Source organism: Montipora capricornis, chromosome 13 (assembly GCF_036669925.1).
Source record: "Montipora capricornis isolate CH-2021 chromosome 13, ASM3666992v2, whole genome shotgun sequence".
In the NCBI taxonomy this organism is placed as follows: Eukaryota; Metazoa; Cnidaria; class Anthozoa; order Scleractinia; family Acroporidae; genus Montipora; species Montipora capricornis.
This window is the reverse complement of record NC_090895.1, coordinates 49,910,173-49,927,672: the sequence shown is the minus strand read 5'-3', so window position 1 is coordinate 49,927,672 and position 17,500 is coordinate 49,910,173. Positions and strand designations below refer to the sequence as shown.

The 17,500-nt window shown below is 38.2% G+C and overlaps 2 protein-coding genes across 2 annotated transcripts in view; both read right to left on the bottom strand.

The window, feature by feature from the left end:
* LOC138030170 (box C/D snoRNA protein 1-like) overlaps positions 1-3,690 on the bottom strand; it is a 9,930-nt gene extending 6,240 nt beyond the window's left edge. The window contains exons 1-5 of the mRNA XM_068878054.1: positions 3,560-3,690; positions 3,355-3,461; positions 1,600-1,685; positions 642-745; positions 1-36 (exon numbers count right to left, since the gene is read on the bottom strand). The exon at positions 1-36 is cut by the window's left edge and continues 33 nt beyond it. Of these exons, the coding sequence (XP_068734155.1) occupies positions 1-36; positions 642-745; positions 1,600-1,685; positions 3,355-3,461; positions 3,560-3,678 (452 nt within the window). The 5' untranslated portion in view covers positions 3,679-3,690. The remainder of the gene's footprint in view (positions 37-641; positions 746-1,599; positions 1,686-3,354; positions 3,462-3,559) is intronic.
* A 7,939-nt stretch (positions 3,691-11,629) lies between these two features.
* The window catches only part of LOC138030948 (programmed cell death protein 10-like), a 10,782-nt gene continuing 4,911 nt past the window's right edge, over positions 11,630-17,500 (bottom strand). Inside the window, exons 5-9 of the mRNA XM_068878802.1 lie at positions 16,727-16,783; positions 16,457-16,526; positions 15,187-15,280; positions 12,869-12,951; positions 11,630-12,223 (exon numbers count right to left, since the gene is read on the bottom strand). Of these exons, the coding sequence (XP_068734903.1) occupies positions 12,136-12,223; positions 12,869-12,951; positions 15,187-15,280; positions 16,457-16,526; positions 16,727-16,783 (392 nt within the window). The 3' untranslated portion in view covers positions 11,630-12,135. The remainder of the gene's footprint in view (positions 12,224-12,868; positions 12,952-15,186; positions 15,281-16,456; positions 16,527-16,726; positions 16,784-17,500) is intronic.

The window sequence follows — 17,500 nt, the reverse complement described above, 5'->3', positions numbered from 1 at the left end:
AACAGCCAATGAATTCTCCACAAAATGCACTGTTCTCTATAGCAAAATAAGACTATTATAATTACTTTTTCATTGCTTGAATCAAAAAGTGCGAAAATAAACATAGTAATACCTGGCTATAGTAGGCGAGTTATGGGCATGTTTGGAATTTTTCAATTTTCCCTATATTTTCTGTAATTGCTAATTAAGATTCTCAGTTGAGTAAGCAACTTTAGACGTTTCGCAACAAAGTTTCAATGTTTGAGTTCCCATGTTGTCAAGGGCAACTTGCTTTGAGTAACTTTTACAACTTTTAGGCACTTGACAGAAACAATGAAGCCCACCGAAATTGTGTAACGGTAAATCAAACCGGTGACCAATGCCAGTTAAATGACGTCAAAACCTGAAAAGTTACCCTTGGAAAGAAAGCAATTTGCCTTTGACAACATGGTGACTTTAACGCTGAAACTTTGTCGTCACCAAACTTCCCTAGTGACGCACTCAATTGAGAATCATACATGTACATGTAGTATCCATGATTTACATTTGTAGGGCACTGGTTTGGATTCTTTGAAAGCTGAAAGTTTTGAAGGATCCAGTTCACCCTAATTACATAGAGGCAACATTTAGCTTCATTATTGTGGGAGACTCAAGAAACTTACGCTTTGTTAAACTTGGATGAATTTTCTTTCCTCTTTGACATTCCTGGTGGCATTAGCCGCAAGTCTACACCATGTTCCTTAGCCTTCCAACGAAGAAGAGAAGCCTAAATAATAAAGACCACATTTGAACTTTAAGCACTATGGTTTCAAAAAGTGGCTGATCTCATTACTACTTATAGACATTTTGCCTGTTGAGATCGAACAGGGGAGCTGGGGTGGCGTATGCAAGGCTGTTGCCTAACAGGAGCCCGGTAGCCTGGGGCTCCCAAAGAATAGCTCTGGGCGCCTTAATTTTTCACAGCAACACCTTTCACTTCATATGTTGGGCTCCTAAGTTCTCAGCGTTTAGCTGAGGGCCCCTTTAAAATTTTCTTAGGCAGCAGCCTTGGTATGTAGTGGTGAGAGCACTCGCCTCTGACCAATGTGGCCCGGGTTAGATTCCCAGACTCAGTGTGATATGTGGGTTGAGTTTATTGGTTCTCCACTCTGACCAGTTTTTCTCTGGGTACTCTGGTTTTCCTCTCTCCACAAAAACCAATATTTGATTTGATTTGATTTGATTTAATTTCCATTAGTGTCTCCAATTAGTGTTCTTGTGCTAAATCCAATGACACTTAAATAAAGTTGTTCTTATTATTATTATTATTATTATTATTATTATTATTATTATTATTATTATTATTATTATTACTACACACTGACATCAACAAGAACGAGATTGAAAAAGGTTACTTTACATTCAAAAGGATTTGCTTATTACATACACCTGTATATTCCAAACCATTCAGCTTCTGCAAACTAGCCGGACTATCAGGAAACTAAATTACACATAGGAGGAACAAAGATAGAGACAGGTAAAACTGTGGGCCATTTTCTTCAATTTACCCCACAGTACTAAAACTTGATTAGTAAGAGATATTATGACTTAAAAAATAATTCATTATTATTTTAACTTTACCTGATTACCCCAGCGTTTCCAAGATTTCCGACTATCATGTGCCACAGTATATGCCAATCTATCCACATCCTCCAAGAATCTATAATCTACATGTACATCATTCAAATAACCATCACTGACAATCACATAAAATAATGAAGGCCCGACAAAATTAATGTCTCTCCTCAAATCATGCTAGGTACATTTTGTACCAGTGAATAATTTATTTTAATTACATGTATTTATTTGCACTCATACCTGTACATGTAATTTATCAGGTACAGTCTCTCATATCATTCATGGCTATCATTATTATCAATCTCTATTGCATTGCAGAGTAAGTTAGTGTCACTCAAATGGTCGCGATTGTTGATGATAGTTCCAACTATCGCATACGTATGAGCATGAACATTCAACATGACTGTTAAGTATAGTTTTTTTTTTCTATTTGACAGAGTGGATGAAAGTGAATGATAGTTTTTGGTCTCAATGCAAAATGGGTGCTGCATCATTCCGTGAAAAAATGGTCATACAGGACAAGTAACTTTGATCAATGAAAATGAGCAAAAAATCAACAAAATCAGACCATTAGAAGTAGAGTGTGGTAGTTTGACATGCACAGAGAAAAAAGTTAAAATACATCTCGTAGGTGTTCGCAAAAGTGGTCCATCAATCTTGTCCCTGTTTCGCCTATGTAGGTCTTCTTACATAAAGTGCAGGTTTTACAATAGATGACATTTGCGGAGATGCATGTAAAGTGGTTGGTGATTTTAATGGATCGATTCGGTCCTGAGATCTTTAGAAACAAAAAAACAAGTTTTGCATTGTGTGCATGTACATTTGAAGGTTCCCAGTTGGTTGTCAGACTTAAATGCACTCCTAACCAGAAATTCAGCCATGTTTTTTTGTTGCATTTGAATGAAATAAGTGGTGGTAGAGGAGGTAGATGTTTAGTTTCAGGATAATTGCGGAGATTTTTGAAGTTTTTGAGAATGACATTTTCTGATACTCCAGCAAAAGAATTTTCTCTCGACTTCTTTCTGAAGATGTGGTTCAAACACAGAATACAGGGCCAGTTTTGAAACAAGTATTTCTTAAGTGGCTAATTTGCAAGGAAGTTAATTTAAACAAGTAATACTTGAATGGCTTGGCATCTCACTTGTCACAACTGACGAGCCACAGAGCCAACAAAATATATACATGTACCTTTCACATTCTAAAACACTAAACTTCACTGACAAGCCGCTGAGCAGCTCAAAGATCATTAAGACCAAACCGGGCTTACTCGCCTCATACAATACCCTGCTAATGCCAGCAGAAGGATCTCATGTACATATAAACCCTTCAACTCCCAGTGGCCACTTACAGATTAACTTTTACTCTGTCTAACACGTCACCAGAGGATTCTACTCTTCAATGCAATTGGAGCCCCACGGGCCTTAAACTTAAAAGGTTAAATTATATTAATAGGGACCTTCCGATTGGAGTGAGAGGATGACAATAAGTATTAAAAAGCTCTCAGTTCTGAGCACACAAATTTTCGGCACCTTTGATCTTTGGATAAATTCTGAAGGGGGAGTGTGTCGGCACTTTGAGCTTCTTTTCTTAGGGGGTCAAAAGTTTACTTTTCCGAGGGGGTGAAATATAAAGTACCTCAATAGGGGGGGTGCGGATAAAAAATGGAATGGCCCATTGGAAGGTCGCTATTTAATCGGGCCCCAAGATAAGGCAGTTAATCTGTGTTTCTTGTGAATTCGCTCAAATTGAAATAGTTACCTGATAGTAAGTCGCTGTCTGTATATTTGGCCACCGATATGAATTTTGTTTTACAACGGACACCAGAGCAAAGAAATTGTCTTTTGTGACCTTTGACGCATGCTAAGCTGATGAAGAAGACAACACAAATTATTCAACACTTCGGCAAAATCTCCTGGTGATCTCAGAACTTGAGTTTCATCAGACGTTTCAGCATTCTATTTACCTGCATGTTTGTCTTTCGCACCCAGGGCAACGGTATTTTGGATTAATCTTACCACATACAAGGCATGATCCGTTGGCCACATTGTCCGCCATCTTCGTTTCTTTGCGACCCCAAGTCATCGCGGGACTGCATCAAAATAGCTCCCAGTCTTTTTTCCGTCGCACGAAACTTTCAGAGACGTGATCAAATCACAGATGACGTGATTTGCGCTAGTGCAGTAGAACTTCCGTTTGGGCGCCAAAATAAAGTCGCAAAGGACCTGGCGACGAGTTAGTCTATTTATATAAAAAAACGTAACGTATTTAAATATTCGCTTTGCATGCAATCAACCGATCGACACACCCACAATGTAAAGAGCCGTGTTATGAAGTATGGATTGCCCAACAGAATTTTTGACTGTTGCCGATGACATTTCCCGTCCGCAACGAGTACAGAAATAAAACGCCGGGTTATCTATACATCGACTGTAGCCTTCAAATTTAAGTAACGCTTCGCTACGTAAGCGCGAATCATGACGTAAGATGTGTTAAGGACAGGGCTCGAGGCGATGGCTATGGATACGTTTTACTAGTTGAGAAGGGGTTTTGGACGGTCGAGAAACATTTTCGAAGTTCAACAATTTAAAAACATTTTCGACGGTGGAGAAACACGTTCGTAGATCGCAATAAGAGTTCAGACCATTGAAAATAAAAAGAATTCTTTACTAGATCTGAAAAATTCTAACTTTAAGTGCTTTTGCCCGCAATTAGCGAGGGCTTTTCGACGCGGGCAAAAGAGGAAAAAAGAAAATTTTAAAGTCCCATAAATACTATCCAATGGACAAACCTAGAGGCAAACTACTTTGTTGTGTGAATTATAGCCGGAGTGAGACGGCGAGGCGAGCTGTAGTCAATACTGCAAATAACATACAATGTTATGCTTTTGAGAATTGCACTCTTGTATCAGAAATTCTTATGTAATCGTCCTTTAGATTCTCTTGTAGAATCCTCTTGACATCACCCAGTGTCATCGATGTTAAGAAACTTATTGCATACCGCCATCCGTCTTGACACTCAAAAAGCTCTATTGTCGAGAGCCAGGAAAATAGCAAGAACAGTTTGGACTTGCCCTTCCAGGTGGTCGTAAAAATACTCAACGTAGCTGGGGTTATCAGAGGCTCCGTTTTGTCTTATTTGCAAAATAAAACGTTGATAAGACAAAAAGAAGTTCTCTAAATCATGGTGTGCTCCAGCTAGACGATGATTCAATAACATAACGCTGACAACAACAACAAAATACAACCTCCGCCACTTTGGATTAATACACTTCAATACCTTTACACACCATTAGCAAAAGGATGGTGACCAATCTCCTCGACCGATCTATGGTCGGGATTCTCGTCCGCGGTGACAACTTGATTGCCAACCGATGAAAATTCCTGTCCGACAGGAAACACTTTTTCCAATGGTGTGAACTTTTATTTCGATCGACCAACGTATATCTCGACCGTGGAAAAGAAATGCTTTTAAATTGTCGAAACTACTTCTCGACCTCCAGATGATTTCTCAACCAGTAAAATATATCTCGACCGCTTTTGTCCAGTATGGCTTTCCATCGCTTTCCATACTATGGCCGAATGTTTCACAGTTCCGTAATAACGAATTAAAAGTTATTAATGATGACGTCAGTTATGCGTATGTTTTCTTATAAATCACGCACGGACGAAAACCAATCAAAAAACAAGACAAAAAAGCAAGATGACACGCCATACCACCAACCTGGTTTACAACCCGGTGTGGAACACCGCGGCAAAATGAGTGCGCATGCTCTGCCTCGAACACAAATCGATTCGAGCTTTTGAGCTCTTTGCTTCCGAGTTGATTCGGCGGTGGAGAAAAAGTTCTGGGACCTTTGATGATCAAGATCTCACGCTCAACATGGACTCGACAGAAAAACTAAACAGTAAGTCCCAGTTTTTTTCAATAAGAAAGTCAAAAGAGCTAAGTTTGTTTTTTTAGGCATCAAATATTTATTTGTTTATGTCGTTTCCATAAAGAATTAAGCTTAAGTTATCTTCGCCTAACCATGTTTGCTCGTGTTTCGGTCACACCGTTAAATACCCAAAAGTTGTAAATTTTAAACTGATAACATTTTTCGTTTATTGTTTTCGCTTAAGGGCAATTCGTCTAAAAACGCTGAGGATTTAAACACAATAGACGTTTTAACCTCTGACATGTGATACGAGAGCCATAGATTCTTCTGTGACTTCGTTGTCCACACCTGGAGCAATGGTTTGTCTGGTAGATGGTGATGCTCTCTCTTTTCCAGCTCTGTGTTGCTTTGCAGGACTCTCTAGGTTGTGGTATGATTAAATTTAATTGATGTCTAGATTTCTGTTGATTTCATTGTCCCAGTCATCTGACCTGAAAAAATCTTGTGGAATGTGTTGATATCTGGCTGGCTGTCATTTTGACTGTCATTACTTTCACAATGTGAGCAAAATACCCGGGGGGGGGGGGTACTTTAGGCATTATTGAGATTATTGTATAAGATAAAGTGGCTACTAACGGATCTGTGCAAAACCACTCCGTCACATAATAAAGCAGCTAAATAATTTCAACATTCCTGCATTGAGTGGATTTTAGGAATCAGGACCAGCTCAGAGCCCAGATCTTCAGTTCACTTAGTGGGGGAGGCAAGGGGGGGGGGGGGGGGGCAACGCGCTGGAACCAGTCTCGCTGACGAGAAAACGTTCGTCACCACAGGACCATAAGGGTCCATAAGCTTAGGGACCAGTCATAATTTAAGTTGGAGAGGGGGGGGGGGGGGGGGGGGGGTGGAGGAGAAAGTGTTTTTTATCCCAAATTATTTTCAGACCCCTACTCAATAGCACCCATGTTTTCTGCGTCTCCGAACCTCACAAGATAGTTTGAAACGCCAACTTCAAGTTTTCGAAAATTTCAGAGACTGGTAGAAGTATCTTTGACTCTCGCATTCAGGATCATTATTTCTCCTACACTAACGCCAGTAAATTCCGAGGAAGATCTAAAGGGTACTCTGAATTTGAGACAATGTAGGTATGACACGTGTAGTAATTCTCTGCATCAGTCAGTGACGTATCCATGTCAAACGTTTCTAAGGCTCTTTTGAGGCCCCTCTGTAAATGACCATCACGGCTGGCTTCATACAAACGGTGAGGGCAATCCGACTTCGTGGTTACTTTGCTCATATCCACTACATTGCTCATATCCATATATTGAAACAGGTAACCATGAGCATGCGCACAAAAACCACGAAATGCTTTTGTGTAAGTGTGCTCATTCAGTTTGAAATATATCAGGTCCGGAACTTCCAATTATTGCCTTGGGTCTTACATAAACAAAATGATGATCTTCGTCTGTCTCTAATGTCTTCTCGTCGTCTTTAATCGGGCCTTTCGTAGTAGATATACGGTGTGCAGCTGGAGTAATATACACTAAGCTTTTCGGTAATGTTCGTGCTCGATTAACATCAGTAAGGGTCAAAATTCTGACATTACATAAATAAGCTTTGTCATCAGTGCTGCGCATGAAGCAATAGTTGCAGGTTTGCGTGTTTACATTGTTAGAAAAGAAAGACAACTTGATGTTTTTAATATGGCCTCTTTGAAAGTGTGTAGTCTCGTTATCATTGTCCTCTGCTTTAAGGGGCTTTTTGAAGCAACAAAGGCCTTTCCCACAATGTCGCCGTGCTTGCAAAGATCTAATATTTCTAGGTCGTGATCGGTTGTAAACGGTGTTGGCAGATCTAATCGCTTGTTTTCCTCTTTGTAAAAGCTTATAGTTGGCAATATCAAGAAGGTCACTTTTTTTCACTCTCTTGTTTGTGTACATAACGGTGTCATGTCGACGACCGTGGTATGTGGCCTTGTCTTCTATGCATTTTGCTACAAATTCTTCATCTTAGCTGTCCAGCAAAGACGGTCTTCCTTGTGAAGAGATCTTCCTTCTTTTAATTCTATTTTCTTCAAATAATGATTTAGCCTTGCGTTTTATCATCTGCTTCACCTTGTGACCCTTTACATCTGCCATTAAGCATTCAGTATCACGGATTCTATCTTGAGTGAACTCAATTTGTCCCTCATTTGTTTTATTCCTGCATCCCAGACTCTTTCTTTTCTCTGCTTCAGGCTAGTGAGACTTTCCAATTCTTTTTGGTAGGAAGACAGCCGTTGTTTGAGGCGCAAAGTTATTATGTCTTCAGGAGCTATCATCGCATTCTGCCACTCTCCTGCAACATCTATTACCTTCTGCTTGTCTCTTTTAATTCAATCGATGTTAATGCCGAGATTCTCAAGTTCGGAGTAAGATCGTTTGTATCATGTAACTAAAGTCTTCGCCACTTTCACGTCCCATTCTGTGTCTATTGTATCCCAAAATAATTCTGAGTATGTCGCTAGTCAACTGCCTTTCACTTTCAGCTTTAGAGACAGATGAAGTGATTAATTTGTGAAAATTTCAGTTACGTTTATGTCATCAGGCCTGAGTACCACAAACTATTTTGTTTGGATTTGTGTGTTCACAATGTACACTAGTAGGCCATACCTATCATGCAGTAAGCAGTCTTGAAAGGAAACTTTCTCATCCTTTGTGAGGGGTGATCCAGGAACAAAGTCTGTTTTATGCCCTAAATATATTTCGAGACAGTAGTCTAAAGAAAGGATACTCTTTATTAGAGATTCCTTACCATCGCTGCCGATTTCCGGAGATATAAGCTCATAATACACCGCAATCAGACCGTTCATCTTCTCTTGTTCCTTCGCTTGTTTTGTTTTTTTTACAATAGCAATCTTAAATGTGGCAAAATTTCACTTAAGGAACAAGTTTGGCTCAATTTTCTGACATTTTGAGATGTCCTTTTAGAGTTTTGCCTGTTAAATGATCGCGCATCGTTAGAGCCACGTAAAGTCACTTCATCTGGTTGTGGTCTTCCAGGAAATGGTTCTTTCGGTAATCCCACCTCAACCTCACTACGAGAAAAAGTTTTCTTAAATTACATACCTGAAAACACTGTCCATAGCAGTTTTCTGCAATAACCATCAGGCGTTCCTAAAACAAGCTACAAAAGCAGTGGGTTCTACTAGTGCTGCATTGCTTTATGGGTATATTTCAGTCCGGGTTACAAAGTTTGTTAATAAATGGCTGCTCTAGAGGAAGAATTACCAGTATCAGTACTCTTTATGTTTGGCGAAGAGAAAATCAAGGCCAACGTTAACTTTGGAGCAAGTAGAAGCGATTTAATAGAGGCTTTTCAGATAAGTACTACAAACGATCTGATACTGCAGCATTTATTTGACAACGAGTGAGAAGAATGGATAAACTTACCAGACGATTTTACTGCCTTGACAAAAATCAAGCTTAAAGTCATTTCCAAGCCGTCAGTTCCTGTACAATTAAACTTTAACTTGGAGACAAAGTCACATTCCAGTAAACAAGCTACTTTCAAAGCTAGCTCAGGCAGCGGGATGTTGGTTGTAGACAAAACGAATCAAATTAAAGAAGTTCAGCCATTTGAAAGTTATATGATCTGATTCCAAACCCTCACAGTGCACGACTCCAATACTATAATGATGTTGTATCTGTTTTATACACTGAGTGTTTTACAGATTTTTCTTCAAAGGAATGATTCCAACATTACTTAATTGCTGAAAGAAGGTGGAGATTTGAAATAGAAAGTGATATAAACTCTTTGGCTTGAAAAGTGGATGAAATCAAAAGCAATTCAGCAAACTCAGATACATACATACATACATACATACATACATACATACATACATAACTTTATTTAGTAAAGCAGGTCAAGAGGAAAAAAGCAACTTTACAGCTGATGTGGACCTACTGTAATAAAATTAACGATAAGAGCACAGTAAGGTACGTTGAACTAAAGCTTCAAACTTTAGAAGGAATAAAGGGAACACTTTTTCACATGCTGGACAATGTCAATACCGTACTTCTTGCCTCACGTAGAAGATATAACCAAAATACTTTCACTAAAGCCGAAGAAGTGAGAAGCAAGAGAAGAATGAAAGAACAAAAAAGAAAGAACAAGACCAAGAAGCTGAAAGTATTGTCAAGGCAGGCTAAAGAGGTGTGTAAACGTTTGACTGGGAATAGAGAAATAGATATCACTCAAAAAGCCAGTATTGCTGTGAAAGTGGATGAAATCAAGAGCAATTCAGCAAACTCAGATAGTGGTCATTCGTACAACATTCAAAGGTTACAATCTATTCGACATGATGCCAATTCTGAAGATGTTTTTTGGTGTGAAAGAGCTATAGGTGTCTTGGAGAAAATGATGAATTCCTCTCAAGGTATTACAAACAGACTGTTAGAGAAAAAGAAAAATTGTTATCTTCCCTTCCTTGATTTAGTTCCAGGGGGGAAAGAGCACAGTAAGGTATGTTGAAGTAAAGCTTCAAGCATTAGAAGAAATAAAGGGAACACTTTTTCACATGCTGGACAATGTCAATACCGTACTTCTTGCCTTACGTAGAAGACATCACCAAAATACCTACACTAAGGCTGAAGAAGTGAGAAGGAAGAGAAGAATGAAAGAACAAAAAAGAAAGAACAAGACCAAGAAGCTGAAGTATTGTCAAGGCAGGCTAAAGAGGTGTGTAAACTTTTGACTGGGAATGGAGAAATAGATATGACTCAAAAAGCCAGTATTCCTGTGATTGATAGTAATAACCCCAACAGAGAAGCACTTCACACTAAACTGAGAAAGAGATTTCACCTACAGCCTCTCAAACAGCTTAAAGAGCAAGGATATATCAGTGGCTGTGTTATAATTGAGATAAGACAAGCCATCGAAAGGTTAGAGGCCAACAGGACCGCTTCAAGGAAGAAAGAAGATAATCAGCCAAAGCTTACTGCTTTTTATATGAGCAGTACATGCTCTAATAGCAAAAAACTTGACAGTGACACAGACAGTGAGTCCACATCAACCTCATCTACAAATAATGATTCGGATAGTAAGTTTGCATAACATGACTTTATGCATGTAATCATTTGTTAAAATGCCGATGAAATTGTTTCAGTGTTACACAATAATGGATGTTGTGTTGATGCACCTACTATTTGAGCATTAAATCTTTTTGTCAAATGCTGATGAAATTGTTTTAGTATTACACAATATAGGACTTTGCGTAAAACTGAATCAAAATCAGGTCCTTACTCAAGCATCATGCTGCTCAGGTGGGATGCTACTTAAAAGAAACTTGAAGACTCCCCCAAGGTCATCTTTTGCCATTTAAGGTCCCCCATATTCCATCCAAAAAAATTGGAGGCCCCCAATTTCTCCTCCACCCTTCCCCCCCCCCCCTCCCCCGTTCAACTTAAATTATGACTGGGCCCTTTGTAACTCTTGACTCCAGTGTGTTAAGTCTTGACTAAGCTCATAAATTAGAATAAGGAAGTATTTGTCCAATCGACGTTAACTTAAAATCTGCATGCTTAGCTCTTACTCGCTCTGAAATGTGTTACGTGACTTTTTAACGGCTAAAAACAACGTAAACCTTTTATCGGAAACAAGGATTGAAAAGTCATCTTATATCAATGTTTTTTTGTTCCTTGCTCAAGTACTCCTCTCGAGGCTTTATCATTCTGACTTTTTAATCATATCCCTATCTTCACGGAAACGTTAAATTGGAATTAAAAGGAAAAAAAGGTCAAGTCACATTATAAATGTCAATAGAAGTCACAATAAAAATGAACGATGCCACATTAAGAGGTACAATTATACGTTCATGGTTGTTTTAAGCAGTTTCAAGCAAAAAGTTGTCGGAAATTTCTTGGATAAACATTCCAAAATGTCCAAAACAAGCATTATGACGTCATTAGTCGAGAAATGTCACGTAACAAAAAGAAAACTACGAGTTAAATGCATAATTAAAAATGAAAAGGTTAGGATTGTCCAATTATTAAAATTCTGAGAAATGGTCAAACCTGACGTTTCGTTCATGTTGCCTATATGTCAAATAAATAAGGACTTAATGCAATGAAATTTGTCCCTTCGTCTTACTAAATTACTCAACTGTGTAACTTGATGGTAGTTTAACGAAAGTCACCTTTTAATGAAGACAAGTAATAAAATATTCCATATATATTCCTACATGAATGTCTTTGTTTCACATTCTACAAACGAGGAACTTAAAACTGGGGTACAACGCAGTTACGATCAAAAGCCTGGATAAGGGTCGTCTTTGCTCAGAATGATCTTGTTTGTGATGTTACGATAATTTTATCATTAAAGGCATTCCATATTACCATTTTCGAGTTCTTTTCTCGTGATTAACTAAAGATTTTCCCGAAACACGGATCGGTAACGTGACATAGCCCTTTTAAAATGAAGACAGCCTACGCATCGTCCTGGGAATGACGCTCTGATCATGAATTCATATTAAAAGAACAAGATTTACGTTTAGTATGGACAAACTTTATTACTCCCAGTGTTACTGGCTACAAACTGAACAAAACAAGACAACTGAAAGCACTAACAAGCTGATAAAATAATACAAAAGGTGAATTTATTTTACAAAGCTACTTTCGTGAAATAGTTCATGATCCCCCAGCGAGTTTAAACATGTACAAGATATGGTTTGTCTGATTGATAAGTCTGTTGGCGCTGACATAAACCGCTTCTGCCCTGAAACAAAAAAACCAAAACAACAACTACAACAACAGCAACAACAATAACAATAACAATAACAGCTACAACCAAGACATCAAATTGAGTGACGAAAGTAATTAGTGAATTGCTTTGGTTTTGCATTACTTCACTCAGTGATTGGTTCAAAGTTCTCGCGCCATTTTTTCAACGAATCAGAAGTGAAACCAAAACCAATAGTGGCTCGCACGTGCACATTTTCCCGCGCTTTGTGTCGGCTACGTGTAATTACTTCGATTTTTGATTGGTTTACTGGATTGTCTCCGTCCCTTTTGATTGGCCAAAGTAATTACTTTGGTTTTGGTTTTACAAAACTCGATTGAAACTCGCTCTATAACAGCAACAACAATAATAACAACTACAACTGCAAGAACAATTACAATACAACTATAACAAAAACGAAGTGTCACCATGCCAAAGCAACTTTCGACTCTTTGGGGTGTAAAGGTTGTTGCTGCTATTGTTATTATTAATGTTAATGTTGTAAAACATTGTAATACTTTATTTTTATTTTATATATTAATTTCATGTCTTCATTTGTTGCAGTTGTAGTTGTAGCTGTTGTTGTTGTTGTTGTTGTTGTTGTTGTTATCTACTTCCCAAAGGAAGATCCTGCAATCAAACCTTTGATCCTTGAAGTACTGCTTTAAGGTATCACTGAAGTTTTTGGAATACTTAACAAATTCCTTCTTGTTCCGTTCCAAAGCCTGGGGAGAAAAAAAGCCATACATAATGGACACATGACAAATAACATAGTTAGTCGCATATCCAAAATGGCCTAAGAAATTCTTAATACCGAACTTGTGGGAAGTTTATGATCACATAGCAGGGAGGGAGTCCAGGCGAAGGGCTCATCGTCACCAGGAACTAAGGTGAAGTCGCACAACCAATTCGCTACCACAATGATACCTACAATCCGGGTCAAAAGACTTTGGGACACTTGTCAAATTTTGGGCGAAAAGTAGAGAATTTACTGTACATGCTTCCATCGTTATATGAGCAACGTGTGTTCGTCTTTCGCTGCCTTTTTCGTGCCCCCCTTCCCCTCAGACAATGTTGAACCATGCCAGCGATCGATGAACGGATCTTGATTTCTGAGACCGTGAAAAATCAACATTGTAATGGGGGAAGGGGCAAAAACGGTAATTGTCCCAACAGTTGTGACCAGGATTGTAGCCCCGATGAACAAAAACTTTGAGAATGCAAAGTTTTTGGTAGAGAGTTACAAGATTTCCTGGTGGAGTTGGGTGCAAAGTTTTTCGTTCTGCGCTGGCTTATTTGAATGTACAGTAAAATAATGACAAAAGGTTGTATTTCTTGTGCGCACAGTCTTCTTAAGTTTTGGATGATTTCTAAGTGGCACTCTGAGCATGTTGTACGGTGTCTGATTGTTTTGTTTACACGGATAACTTCTTCGGGACAGAATTTATACAGATAATTCATCGACTGAAGCCCTCTAAAAAGCCTATTTTCGAATTTTCAAGGCTGGACTAGATCTAGCATGAAATGGAGGCTAATGCGGGCAAATCTTTTCACACCGTGGCAAATTAATTTGCCGCATTAGCGTCCATTGCATGCTAGATCCAGTCCAGCCGTGAGAATTCGAAAATGGTCAATTGTAGGAGATAAATCATCCAATCTTACAAGTATGTCCAAAGTATCCTACATATAAGCATTCAAGAACAAGAAATTCTCCTTCAGTAGGGGGCCAATGATTAAGGAGACCATGGGCTTCACAACAAACCAATACCCTAGCTCCCAGTATACTGAAAACACATTCACCAAACCACTTTTTTCTTATACAATCCTCGAATAAACGCCACATACTTGTGATTCGGTGCGGCGTTTATTTGAGGGCGACGTTCATTGGTGCTTTTCCTTCCATCTGCGGCGTTTAATCAATCGAGTAAATACAGTACTTTAATTTAGGGAAAAAATAGCACAATTCTCCGAGTTAAGAGCTTTGCTAATGCTTTTCATCCGCTGTCAGTATTAAACCACTGATTGCCAGAGAAATGTTATAAAGTGTGTCTTAAGACTGCTTTGTTTTTCTTTGAAACAGTCATTGTTTTTCAAAGTTGCTTGTCACCTACAGTATTGTATTTTAAAATCTAGTTTTTCTGACAATTTTTTACAGCTTTTACACAATGCATACGGGAAAGAGTACGAAATACTTCATGTCAGATATATAACATATTCCCTGGTTAAAATTGGTCTTGAAGACCAGTTTGTTTTTGCTTTCCTTTGTTTCAGATTATGAAAATGTCTATAAAACAAAGGAAAGTAAAAAAAAAAACTACCGTAGTCTGGAAAAATATTTAACTAAGGAAAAATTCTAACTACGACATATTATACAGGAACTTCAAAATACAGTAAAAAGTCATGTATAAGAACCTAGGTTTTTCAAACTTAACCCAAATACATGTAGGTTCTTATGGAAATCCTATTTATAATGGTACAGTAGGCTACTTACAGCTCTAGGTTTAAATACATGTAGGTTCTTAATTTGATAGAGGCACCAGCGATCAGAACAGATAACTAGTACAGGGCACATGTGATATGAAATATATTCCTGTATTACACTAAAAATACATGTAGTTATCTAGAATACAGCTTAGATAACCATATAGTAAATTTATATTTCCAAAGTACTCTAGAGCAGTGTCCATTTTTTTTTCATCTGTGCCTTCAGTTTTCTAAAATAAGAACCTACTGAAAATTTTACTGTAATCTTGGTTTAAAACCCACCCCCTGCAGGATGGATACGACTTCACAGACTCCATGCTTAGTATTTTACATTATCTGTTACATGTACTGTACAGTATATCACTTTAACACCTTTTGAACTCCGCCATTGCTCACTGCACTCGGAAACCAGTATTATGAAAAGGAGTCATTCAATCCTGTGCTGTCAGTTAGTTATTTAAAAATAAAACGTTTACCTCTTTATACTGTGCCATCTTTCCAACTGACTGACAATGCTTAAAAACATCATTAACAGCGTCCAACAGATCCTTAATAGCAGTTGCAATGTCCCTACAAGTACAATAAAAAACTTAGTTTGCCAATACACTTCCAAGCAATCAATGCTTGAGTTTGATAGGGTCAGCCATCACTATACACAAGTTGTAGTAATATTGTTATTAAAATACCGGTAATAATATACACGTAGTCACAATAATGAACAATATTATTGGGCGAGCTTGAGCAGAATGTCATGATTTGACAGTGGCAAGCAGATCAATATTATTAGCTGAGCACTGACAAATCACGATACTTTGCGAGTTGAATAATTGTTTTATCATGCAATGACTGAGTTTGTTTTTCACAATTCGAAACATTATTAAATCAATTCCTGATATCTCAGGAAAGCTGACTGCCTTTATCACACAAGAGCATGGTTTCAATAACGCATGAGCTAAATATTATTTGCAGCAAAACACTTATGTGTAGGCAGTTATTTACAGGTCACGTGGTGGGCTTTCTGCCAATGAAATGGAAGGAAAAATGCATCGATTTATAATTGTTATTATTAAATTCTCAACCTCGGATAATGCATTTCGCGTGCTCTAATTGGTTCACTCAATCTCGGTTATCAGCTCATATACCTTGGTTTGACCTTATATGGTAAATGATTGCGTTAAGCGTTGCTAAACCAAAAATGTTTTCGTCGGAATGCCAAATTTCTCTTTGAATAAAGCCAAAAAGGAGAAAAACTTTTTTTGGGAAAGTTTGGATCAATTCCGACGTTTAGAAGTACGCGAAAAGGCAAGAAATGTTTTTGTGATGAGCCTGCATCTGTCTGACAACAAGGTATTGCACAACATCGCATCAGTTCTCATCAAGTTTTTTTCGATTTCGCTCGGATTTGCTCGCTTTTTCCGCTCGTATTTCGTACTTCAAAATTTTTGGAGTTGAAGGAATTTAATAAAACAATTATTCCATTCGCGCTTGTCAGATATGAGACTGGTTATAGCCAACTCGGCGCTACGCGCCTCGTTGGCTATTTACCATCTCATATCCAACGCGCGCTTATGGAGTAATTGTTAATTATTACGACTGCAAGAGCGACAACTAGTCTTAATATTACTGCACAAAGTAACATACAATGTACATACATATACACAAAATAAGATCTAATAATGCAGGGGAAAAAGTTACAACTTATGCAGAATGATGGCCCATCCATTTCAAATCATGTGTGACACTCACTTTATCGTTTGAAGAAACTTTTGTCTGTTGCTGATTTCAGCAGGAATTTTCGCTAAGATGGCCTTCAGATCTACAACAAAAATTAATTTAGAATGAGGCATTGGGCAATGTCTCTAAGACAATATTACTGACAAAATTACATGGCTGGCTCATCTCACTCACTGATAACGTATACAGTCTCTAAGTCACACGACAGGCTGTAATTTTCTTTACAATGTACATGTAAGAGCTCATGATAATTATTATCATTAATTTTTTTGCAGTGATTACCTTTTGCTTTCTTAGATAATGAAGCAAACTCGGGTTCTTTTATGGTGAAGGAATAATCTGTGGATGTAAACCAAAGCTGTGATCTACACCTTTTTTAAAGCAAAACTTTGACCATGCTCAAAATTTGGGGAAACAACTTTGAATACTGGAGAAGAGGAGAGTCTGATACACTTCACATTCCACAAGTCTATTATTAACCCAATGACTCCTGGGGGTTCCCCATTGACGACTAAAATCGTCTGGCGTTAGACAGAGTAAAATAATAAGTATGGCTAGTTTAAGGGTGAATGGGTTAAGGTCTTCTAACAGCGGCAACAGTTGCATCTTTTGTTGAGCGGATAGGACTTTATGGTCACAAACATCTCTGCGGTTTTGCCACAAATTTCTTTTCAACCTCCTCCTTGTTGATAGACTAGTCGCTAGGCAACAAATTTAATGACAACTAAAAAATCAGAGTCCTGAAAACCATTCTAACCTGCACCAACTCCGCTGAGTTTTCTTTTGTGTTTTCACCTTTTGCCATGCAACTAGTCTATCATTCTTGAATGAGATAAAATGTATATTTGAAGGGCGTGTTATAGGCGAAATGGAGAAGTAATCTTTGCACTTACATGTATCTAGACAATTTAAGCAATAATATCATTATTGTCTCTTATTATATGGCTCTGTCTCACGAGGACTGGGAACGACAAAATTCACGAATTTGATTGGCTAAAATCGATATTGACCGCGGTCTAGAGTTTCCCAGCTAGGCCGGCAGCTAGACCGGTAGTG